The 11,778-nt window shown below is 41.4% G+C and overlaps 1 protein-coding gene across 1 annotated transcript in view; it reads left to right on the top strand.

The window, feature by feature from the left end:
- LOC133137931 (zinc-binding protein A33-like) overlaps positions 1-11,778 on the top strand; it is an 83,248-nt gene continuing 71,470 nt past the window's right edge. Inside the window, exons 1-3 of the mRNA XM_061256354.1 lie at positions 1-411; positions 1,571-1,666; positions 1,793-2,023. Of these exons, the coding sequence (XP_061112338.1) occupies positions 1-411; positions 1,571-1,666; positions 1,793-2,023 (738 nt within the window). The remainder of the gene's footprint in view (positions 412-1,570; positions 1,667-1,792; positions 2,024-11,778) is intronic.

The following is an 11,778-nucleotide window of genomic DNA, read 5'->3' as shown; positions in this document are numbered from 1 at the left end:
ATGGCAGCTCAAGCTTTGATTCCTGAGGATGAGCTCATCTGTTGTTCTGTATGTTTTGATATTTTTAAAGAGCCTGTTGTCCTAAAATGTAGCCACAGCTTCTGCAGAGTGTGCCTGGAGCAGTACTGGGAAGAGAAGAGCTCTCGAGAGTGTCCCATCTGCAGGAGAGAGGCCTCTATGGAGGAACCTCCTATAAACCTGGCTTTAAGAAGCATTGTGGAATCCTACTTAAAGCAGAAGACTGACAGAGAAACTGCACACAAGAGTGAGGCTCGCTGTAGTCTTCATGGGGAGAAACTTCTATTATTCTGCAAACATGACAAAGAAACTCTCTGTGTCGTCTGCCAGACTTCAAAAAAACACACAAACCACCCAGTCTGTCCAGTGGAAGAGGCTGTACTGGATCTTAAGGTAATCACTTTTTTTTAAAACAACACCTTCATATTCTCAAGAAACATTTAGATATGAGTAAAGTCTCTTATATCATACAGGTCCAGTTATGATGAAGCTAATATTATACAAGATATACTGTTAAATACTTGGAGAGAGAGCTGAGCAGCAACCAGGAAGTACAGAAATCCACAATGAGTGCTATACCCTGAGAGCTATAGCCTATTCTCTCAAAAAGGATTGCTGTGTTACAAAGGGAGTTTTTTCTTTTTTTAACACAGAATGTGTTCTCCTTAAGTAGACATGAAGGTGTGTTAAAAATTACACACTATTTGTTGTTTTTAACAGATCTGTTGTGTGTGTATGTATCAGAAAATCAGTACATTTGACTTATTGTGCCAATATGTCAAACTAATTTCACAAATGCTTCCACATTTCTTAATGTCTTTTTATATCCAATTTTATATGAAGTACAACCCAGAATAATAGACGCTTTTTAATCCTATATGCAGAAAACTCTGACTGGTTTTATAGTACTGAGAATGCACAAAATTATAGAATGTTTTGATGCGCTATAAGTTGTAGCAGGGCTATTTGCCCATGACTGGTCCAGTACCGGGTTGGACCACTGGAGGGTGGTGTGGTCGGTTGACAGCATTTTCAGCCTAATTACTCACAGGTGTAATCATTTGTGTGCAATCGGACCGCACCCTTGATAAACCCTCCTCTCACTGCAGTCAGGAGCTTCTGTGAAATTTGTGTTATGCTGAAGCTGGCAAAGGGTATCGCTGCTTTGCTGAGAAAAGAGTTTGTGGGTTTCCCTGTGTTAGTTTATTTGCTACAAGTTTTCCTTTTTCACTTGTTTGAGATCTATTTAAGTTCACCTTCTTTATTTTTCCCTTTGTGTGAAGTTTTTCCCTGGTGGGGTAGTTTTTATTTAAAGGTCATTCTTACTTTATCTTCATTTTCCTGTCCCTTTAGTCTGCTTTGCAGATTTAGTGGTTGTTTGTTTGTGAAGTGCTTTTAGGAGCCCTGGTGTGTGCGTTTGGTCTAACACCACACACCCCACCTCACAACTACATTTCCCATGTACTTAAAAAGTTAAGCTGTTCTTGACTCAGGGGTATTACTGTGCCACTTGTGTCTTTCTGTAAGTGACAACTGGTTCATATCCCTGCAGGAGGAACTCAAGCCTGCACTTAATCTCATTAAAGAAAAACTGAAGATCTTTACTAAGAATGAACGAGAGTGTAAGAAAACCGCAGAACATTTTCGGGTAAGTAAAGCAGCTAGGAATTATTTTTAAGTGCACAAAAAATTAGAAAAGTATTCTTTTTAGTTTGTGTTTGACATGCAAAGCATAGTTACAATATTCAATTTTAACATTGTGTGTTGATTGCAGAGTCAAATGCAGCACACAGAGGGGCAGATAAAGGCAGACTTTGAAAAGCTGCACCAGTTCCTACGAGAGGAAGAGGCGGCCAGACTAGCTGTACTGAAGGAGGAAGGGGAGGTGAAGAGTCGGATCATGGAGGAGAAATTGGCAGACATCGCAAGACGCATCTCCACCCTTACAGACAAAATCACAACTATAGAGAAGGCCATGGACACTGAAGATGCCTCCTTTTTAAAGGTAGGAGCTTGATTTACTGACAGTGTTCTGGGTTTATCATGTTCCAGTCATATTGAGATGTGCAGTTTCTTACTGTGATAGAGTATCAGTGGCCAGTTTCAATAACGGGTCAGTAAAGCAAGGCCTCACCTGCAAAATAGGTGATATTACAAACTGCTAATAAGAAACATTTGTACATGCATCACAGTTATGCTGTTATGTGTTTTTCAGAGCTACAAGAACATCAAAGACAGGTATGGAGACACTCGCCTCATTTCCATGTCTAAGTCACTACTTTCCCACAGCTTGACTGACTCCTGCCTGTCGTTACAGAGCCCAGTGCACACTGCAGGACCCAGAGCTGCTCTCAGGGGCACTGATAGATGTGGCCAAACACCTGGGCAACCTGACGTTCAGAGTCTGGGAGAAGATGCTGGGGATGGTGCAGTACAGTGAGTATCTGGGGCAGATGGGGACAACATTGTTTTCTGGAAGCATTTACTGAACATGTAGGACTGATGGAACAGGCTGTATCTTGAAATGATGTGAAAGGAAAATGGAGTCACTCTGACAGTTCCTCCAAGGGGAGGAACATCCTATGGGCTGCAGCACACTCAGAACACCAGCAAACACAGAATTAACCATTTAAAACCCACTTAATATGGTTTATTAGCTGTGTGAATTGTCCATGAAATTTGCCATCAGCTGTGTTTTTATTCATTTTTAAAATGCAAATGGGTTTTATACATTTTTGCATGATTGCTAAAACTACGATATTAGAATCTTTCATTATTAGATAGAAATGACTGAGCTAATGTGAATACAGTATTTTACATGCGCCTGTTGTAATGTTTCTGTATTTGTTCTGTGTTTTCGTTTATTATTCATTTCATAGTTACCTGATTTATGTTTTCCATTACAGTTCTCTATTTCCCTCCCCTGTTATGTCTGCGTCTGAATGTTTACCAGTCTAGTCACTCCCCTGTCTGCGTGTTCCACTATTCGGGTGGTTACGGTAGTTTTTCGGGTTTTCAACATTTCCTCTATATAACTCGCGATTCTTACTTCCTGCTTTTTCTTGGTAGTTAAATGTTGTAAAGTACGATTCTTACTAACTACTACTAATCTAGGCTTTGTACAGTACTAATCCGATTAATACACTTACTGTAACTAACTAACAATCACTTTTATTGGGTAGTTTAGAAATATTCACGTAACTAACTCACTAACGCAATCTTAGTATTTCTGCACTGTTCTGTAACTCCGCCTCCCTCTGCTATCCCTGATTACTCGTTTAGTTTCAGCAAAGTGTTCGCACCTGTCTCTAACTATCACTACGTCTTCAAACTTTGCAAATGTCTACTCCCTAATCCGGAGCCGTATGTTTTACATGTTTTGTTTCGTGCATCCCCACCTGTTGTCTTTGTTTAGCCCACCTTTTTCTCTGCCCCGCCTAGATTGTCACCTTCCCTCTTGTATTTAAACCCCATTCTCAGTATGCTTCTTTGTCAGAACGTTGATCATAGTAAGTGCCGATTTTGTGTAAGCCTTATTGAGATTCTTGATAGACACCCCTTTGCCTTGACTTCCGTACCTGCCTTGCCCTCGTTTTGTTTGCACTTCTGGTTTTTCAACGTTTTCGCTTTGTGTTTTTGACTACGAGTTTGTTTTTGCCCTTCTGTTCCTTCGCCCTGTGATTTTCTGGATTTTGACCTCTTGCTTGTTTTTCGACCATTCTTTTGCCTTTGCCTTTGTTTTTGGCTGTGTACTGGATCTCTTTGCTTTTGACTACTGAACATTAAAACTACGATTTTGGATTATCCTGTGGTCTGCGTCTGGGTTCTCTGCACCGTACATAACGCCTGTTCTTTCAGTCTTTTAGATGTCTATATTCTTTATTTCAGCTCCTGTGATGCTGGACCCCAACACTGCAAGTGCCTATCTCTCTCTCTCTGATGATCTGACCACTGTGAGAGACACAAGTACAGCGCAGAACTGTCCTGACAACCCAGAGAGGTTTCACCCCTGTGTGATTGTGCTGGGATCTGAGGGGTTTACCTCAGGGAAGCACAGCTGGGAAGTGAAGGTTGGGAGTAAAACTGCCTGGGATGTAGGAGTGGTGAAAGAGTCCATCATTAGGAAGGGAAGAATAACAACCAGCACAGAGAATGGATTTTGGGTCTTTTACCTGAGGAATGGTGATCAGTACAGAGCAGGAGGTGCTCTGCTCACACTGGAGAGGAAACCCCAGAGCATCAGAGTGCAGCTGGACTATGACAGGGGGGAGGTGTCCTTCTTTGACTCCAGTGACATGGCCCACATTCACACTTTTAAACACACGTTCACTGAGAGATTGTTCCCATACTTCTCTCCCAATCTGACAGATGGTGGTAGGAATGATGCCCCCCTGCAAATATGTCCAGCAAAGGTTTCTGTAACAGTGACATCATCCCAGTGAAGATGTTTGATGAAAAAAATGAAGAAATGTGAGATGTTGTACTTGTAAGGAATTTGGGTTTGTCATTCGCCTCAGCATGCTTGGTTGTTGACATGAACTGTGATTAAGGAGGGGTTTTCCATGGCCTATCAGAACCAAATGGGAGCAGACACACAGACGTATAGAATTAATTATTTTGTGAGTTTATTTCATACAATGTTCATACATGAAGCAGATGCACTCTTATGGTTAAATCAAAAGTTTTTATACCTGATCAGTGTCATTCCATTTTAGCCGGGTTCATAAGGCAGTGTACAGACTTGCCTGCACTCCTGCCATTGACCTCAAACTTTGACTTTTCATTCCTTATCCTTGGCAGACAATTATTAGTATTGTAATTATTAATTACAATTAAATCACTGTAATTGGCAAGTAATCACCAAGCTTTCGCTGACTGTTTCTCACACACTTTTAGCTGACATCTCTGTCTCACACAGGGAGTGTTTTCAAGCCATTTTTAGTGAAAAACAGTTGTAAAATGCAACAAAACAAATAAACGAGTTGATTTCATGGTATTCTTGTTCATCAATGAATGTTACAGAATCTAAAAGGCAAAAAAGGACTCCAGTTAATGAAAACATTATTTCAAAGAATAAGGTTTATACACAGTGAGCAATTTATTAGGTAGACCGGCTTGTTTATGCAAATATCTAATCAGCCAATTATGTCACATGCAACAGTCTCGAGAGTTTGCAGTGAACGGTGGAAAAACCAAAAACATCCAGTGAGCAGCAGTTCTGCAGGAAAAAAAGTGTTGTTAATGAGAGGTCAGAGAAGTGCCAGACTGGTCGAAGCTGACAGGAAGGTGACAGTTATGCAAATAACCACACATTACAACAGTGGTATGCAGAAGAATATCTCTGAACACACAACGCATCAAACCCATAAGTGGATAGGCTACAGCTGCAGAAGACTTAACTCTAAAAAATGTCTAATAAATACCTAATAATGTGCTCAGTGAGTGTATATAGTCTTTAACTTAAATCCCTTTGTTCATTGTAGAGTGTACTTGTACCAACATACAGTACAGCATCTCCGTCAGTTTGGTGAAAGCTTCAGGGCATTTTTCATGAGCACAGAACAGGTAAATGGACATTTATGGAGTCACGGTTTCCTACATTCTTGCAGGAATTTGGATTGTTTGCTCGATAGTCAGGGAGTGCAAAGCAAAACAGGGCTGAGCGTAATCACCACTAGAGAGGAGACTACTGAAGGCCCGGGTGTAGATCCAGTGGAACACTACCACTGCACCCCCCAGAGCAGTGAGGTCACACACCTCTGTGCACCCAGCAAACCTGCTGGAGTTCAGCCTGGGAAAACAGTCTCTCATAAGCTGACCCTGAAGGCTCTCTCAGGACACACAGTACAGCAGGGACAATGGAGACAGCACATAACTGCACTTACATACACACACACACACACACCACTGGTGTGACTGAGGAAAGTTAATTAAGGAAGTGGGACATTCTTAGCTTGGCTTTAAGTTGAGGATTCAAGTATATATTACTTGAGAAGTCTTACCGGTTCAGAGTGCGATTAGGTAATGGCGTCGGGCAGGTTTGGTGCGTCAGCAGCCCTTCTCACTTTTGTGATGTTTTTAAACTTTACAGGTCTTTTTGGTTTTACCCCCCATAATTTTAATTGCGGGTTTTTAAATGTTTGTAAAACACAATCAGAAGGTGAAGTTTTGATCGGAAGGAACGTCAAACATTTTGTATTTGGCAAAGCCGTTTTGATGAGTACTTTTGCGTGTCATCTTGGGCTCAACTGCGAAACAAATCCAAAACAATCAAAAGAAATGTAGACACATGCCAGCTTATCATAGCCATTTGCCTGCTTTTATCTGGAGATATTCATCAGTGCCCTGGTCCGGTTAATGCGAATGAGGAAGTCAACAACCTGGCGGATCTACTGGAGAGCAATAACACCTTCTCTCAGGTAAGCATGGTAAACAGTGAACCTGCTGGTTTTACCTGTGACATCCTTACTGATCCGTCTCCACCTCTTTGCTGTCCGGGGGCTGCGTCGAGGGTCGGGGGAGACGATGCCAGGCGGACCGAGCGTGGCGTATTGGGAGAAGGAGTTGGTGTGGCGGGGTTCGGTACCAGACGCAAGGGCGACTTCGGGCGGAGTGCGGGAGCAGCGGCCACCGGCGTACCTGTCGCGGAGAGTCGAGATCCGTTCTGTACGGCCCACAGTGCTTACAGAAGCAACATTAATCCTGTTTTTAAAAAACATCGCAGACTGAACTTTTTTAAAACTGTTAATTACTCTCAGGTGATCTGGGACCCACGGCTCAAACCCAGGGGTATTTTTGGAGGACATATTAACATCCGTAGCCTCACCCCAAAGGCTGAACAAGTGCATCATCTTCTTAATAACTCTAACTTAGATTTTCTATGCCTGTCAGAGTCGTGGTTACATAGCAACTCTCCATCTGCTGCATTACATGTACCAGGCTATAACACCTTTAGACAGGACAGATCTAAGGGAAGAGGGGGTGGGGTCATGATCTATATCAAAGACCATATCAACTGTCATCAAATATGCTGGCCTTTTAATCATGATTTAGAATGTATTGGACTGAATATAATGCTCTCACCTGAAATGTCCTTTGTGCTCATTGCTGTATATCGTCCACTTTCTTCCAATAATGATTTTTACATCACATTTAAAAAGCTGCTTCAAGCATGTGATTTTAAAACTGAGGTAATACTACTTGGTGATCTGAATTGTAACTGGCAAGATAAGACTAATAGGAAAGCCCTTAAGCAGGTCACAGATAGTTTGGATTTTACGCAACTGATGGAAGGACCAACTAGAATAACTGCATCCTCCCAGACACAGATAGACTTAATATTCAGCAACAAGCCTGAAAGAATTAAGACATTCAATTTTATTACTGGACTGTCCGACCATAATTTGACATTAATGTCAAGAAAACTCACAAAGAAGCGCTTTCATCATTCTCATAAACCTGTGGAGCAACTTAGGATTCCAAAAAATGAAATGGTTAATTTTGAAAGAGCAGTTCAGCAGACTGATTGGAAAAATATACTTACTGGGAGCAACGTAGAAGCAGATTGCAAAACGCTTACAACCAAGTTACATAGTTTAGTTGAGGAGTTCACTAGAAAAGTGAAAGGAAAGAAAAAAAACAATGCACTTCCTTGGCTCAATACTGAAATATTTAACCTGATGAAGGAAAGAGACTCTGCATTGAAAAGAGCTCTGAAGACTAAATTAAATAGTGATAGGCAGAGGTTCACCTCATTACGTAACAAAGTAACCAAAGCAATCAGAAAGGCCAAAGCCAACTTTTTTATAACAATTATCAATGAGGCAAAGGGTAACACAAAGCTGATCTGGGAACAGATTAAGAATGTAATGGGGATCAACCACAGGCCTAGGAACCAGTTTGAGCTGAAACTGAATGGTAAGCTAATGCAAGACCCAGCACAAATAGCTGTAGCCTTTAATTAATATTTTATCAATTCTGTAGCCGAAATCGCACAGAATTTCCCCTTAACAACAGAAAATATTATTAAGGTTGACGAAAGCAAGCCTTCCTTCAGCATTCAACCCATCTCTGAACTTAAGACTCAAGCAATCATTCATTCTCTTAGAACCTCAACGGCGAAGGATATATATGGTATGGATTCTATAATGCTTAAATCTCTGAAAGAATACATAGTCCCCCCTATCACCCAAACTATTAACCTGTCAGTATTACAGGGGACATTCCCAAGTACCTGGAAGACTGCAATTGTATCTCCCATATTCAAGTCAGATGATCCCCAGAACATATGCAACTATCGCCCAATCAGCATTTTACCTGTGATTTCCAAGGTTGCTGAGAAGTGGGTATCAGAGCAGCTTGTTTCTTTCTTAAATAATGGTCCATTTAATCTCCATCCCATGCAGTTTGGCTTCAGGGCCCATCACTCCACTGAAACAGCTAACTGTTTCTTCTTAGAGAAGGTCCGCGCAATGGTCGACAAAGGAGGTGTTGTCGGTGCTGTGTTCTTAGACCTTCGCAAAGCTTTCGACACAGTCAACCATAAGGTCCTTATTGCCAAACTGTCTGCTTTTAACTTCTCCTCGTTAGCACTCAAATGGATTGAGTCATACCTAACTGGTAGAAGCCAACATGTTTCTGTGAACAACCACCGTTCATCAGCTCTTAACCTATGCACCGGTGTACCTCAAGGATCAATACTTGGCCCGCTTCTGTTTAGCCTATATATTAATGATCTGCCATCTGTCTGCCCTGATGTTGAAACACAATTATATGCAGATGACACTGTAATATATGTGCATGCCAAGACCAAACATCTGGCTGCTGCCAAACTCATCACAGCTATGGATCAGATCACAAATTGGCTGAACCGTTCATGCCTTCAACTTAACGTAAATAAAACTGTAGGAATGTTTTTCACTAAAAGACAATGTAACACCGTGTCCAATATATCAATCTCAGGTAAAAATATTAGCATTGTGCCACAATTTAAATATCTGGGTATCATTATTGACTCCAATCTGTCATTCAAAGCACACATTAAGAAAGTATGCCAAAGAGTCAAGTTTAGCCTAACTAATTTTAAATACATCAGAAATGTAATGCCTTTTAATGCTGCCAAATTATACATGAACGCCATGATTATGTCACATCTGACATACTGTTTGACAAGTTGGGGACAAACTAACAGCTCATCACTCAAACCACTAGCAATTCTCTACAAGCAAACCCTTAAAGTCCTGGACCAGAAGCCTAACAGCTCTCATCATTGTATCATCCTAAATAACCGTAAACTTCTGAGCTGGGAAGATGTGATCAAATACAAAAACATCTGCCTGGTCTACAAAGTCTTGCATAACACTGCTCCTCCTCCTCTTAACTCATTCATAATCCAATGTAACAATACCAGTCAGATCACCAGAAGCACCACACGAGGCGACTTCTTAGTCCCATTTAGGAAAAGTACATTTGGTCAATTATCATTCTCTGTTATAGCAATACAAAACTGGAACTCAATACCTACCTACATAAAAAATATACATACATACTCCACCTTTACAACACACCTTAAAACATGGCTTTGCGATAACTACCACTGCATACATTAATCTGTCAGATGTGACGTGTGTTATGTACACCTCCATCTTTGCTACCCACCTGCATATGTCTGTGTGTGTTTCAATGTCTGGATGCTACTGTGCCTGTATGCTGCTGTGTCTATATGCTACTATGTCTGTACACTATTATGTCTGTATGTTGCTGTGTCTGTATGTCTGCTATGACTATTTGCTCTTCCCTTGTCCCCTTGTACTGTTTTATCTCATGTACTGCATTGATGTTGCTGCCATTTGTGCTTGCATGTCTTGTCTCCCCGCATGTTTGTGCTTGCTCCAATTCTGCTTGACATGTTTGTATGTCTTGCTCCATTTGTTTGTGCTTGCTGCAACTGTAATTTTATTATTTTTTTAACTAATGTATTTTAGGGAGCCTACTGTCAACTGGCCGGGGACTACAGCTGGAAATTAGTCATGTAGGCTAAAGCTGCTCCATTTACTGTTTACAGTTAATTAATGGGGACTGTCCACGACACTATAAACAAATAAATTCAAATTCAAATTCAAACTTGAAATGTACTTTACAGAACAGCCGTCAATAACAAAGTGCTCCATTCAAGATCAGGATGACAAGGTTGATTTTAAAAAGGAACAATCCCCTTTAAATTTCACTTGAATGCAAAGCTGATACCTTTTCCCAGAACATAAAAGTTAAGGAATGCCATGTCTCCAGTGCCTGCAGGTTCCACATGGACCTGAAGATGAGTGGAGCCGGGATGGCCGAAGGTGCTGGTTCCACAGTGGAGCCTGAATGGCTGCAGGCCCCATGTGCATCATCTGTCCTTCAGCCACAGTTTCAGTGCCTCTTCGGTGTCTCATATCCCAGAATCCTCTTCTCTGGCCACTGCGGGGATGAAGTACTGCAGAGAGATGTCCTCCTACAGCAGAATGAATCCCCTTGTTGACAATGTCTGGGGGTTTTTTTTTGGGGGGGGGGGGTGTGGAGAAATAAGTTGGCATTTGTCAATGAAATGAAATCAATAGCCGATATTAACACGGTGCTCAAAACTGTATTTCTAAAAGGAAAGTAAAATTGGAATAAGCAGATTCTGAAAACATTTGCAGATTTTATGAAAGTTGTGTCTTCTAATGTGTTCTGAGTGAGACATCTTGGAGGTTTTAATCAATCTTACTTGTATTTTACGTTCTAACACGTCCTATTTTAAAGATGGTGGCTCTTGGTATTTATTCACTGTTGCCAGCTGGTTATTTGTTGTGCCTGTGAACTTTGTGTTCATGTTCTTATGACATTCTTGGTGGAATCCCTTACTAAACCGGAGTAGCACACATAAAAATGAATACTCAAGACAGCATTCAAGAATGAAAAGACAGACTCGTGAAATTACGACCTCGCAAATTAGCCTTTCATTGCCATCATCGCTGGTCATCGACGCCTGTGGACTCCACGGTAAAACATCGAATGAAAGGTCCTCCTCTGACTCTACTCTGTGTGAGTTTAGCTGAGGTCCGCAGTGTGAGAAGAAGAGGCTGGCGACACCACGAGTTTCGGAGGGGAAAGGCGGTTGGGCCCATGGGTGCGCTCAATGGGTGGGAATTGGACATGGCCAGCCCCATGTTTGGGGCTACATTTAGCTCCCAAAATAAAATGAATAGCAGACATATGGCAGGAGCAGGAGGACTTACTGCACATGGCCTTGCTGGGGTTCACCTGCTGGCCGACGAGGAGCTGCTGGAGCCATTGAATAATGAAATAAAGGAAGGCAGGTTCTATGTCTGCCTTCTTTTATTTTATATTCTGATGTTAGGGTAGAAAAATGAACAAATGCCAATATCAAATCTAATGTCATCTGCTCATCACGTCGCAATTTATTGTCTACTTTTATTTGGCCCACATTCTGGCACTCATAAGAGGACCCTGGCTATTGATTCAGGAGAGCTTAGACCAATAAAGATTCTCCTAGAAACAGTTCTGTGTCCCAGTTCCACCTCCTGACCCAACCAAGCCTAACCAGCTTCACAGCCTCCCCCACACGAGTGTAAGCAGGTCTGAGGATGACATTCTTTTTATTATTATTATTAATAATGTATAGCAACTACGCTAAGTACTTTGATTAATAAGAATCAAGGCCGTTTATTACTTCGCAAAACGTTCCCCGAGTCTGAAGATGGATATTACCTGCGATAA

The sequence above is a fragment of the Conger conger genome, chromosome 9 (assembly GCF_963514075.1).
Source record: "Conger conger chromosome 9, fConCon1.1, whole genome shotgun sequence".
Taxonomy (NCBI): Eukaryota; Metazoa; Chordata; class Actinopteri; order Anguilliformes; family Congridae; genus Conger; species Conger conger.
Note: the sequence above shows the minus strand (reverse complement) of the source record. Positions and strands in the feature narration are given on the sequence as shown.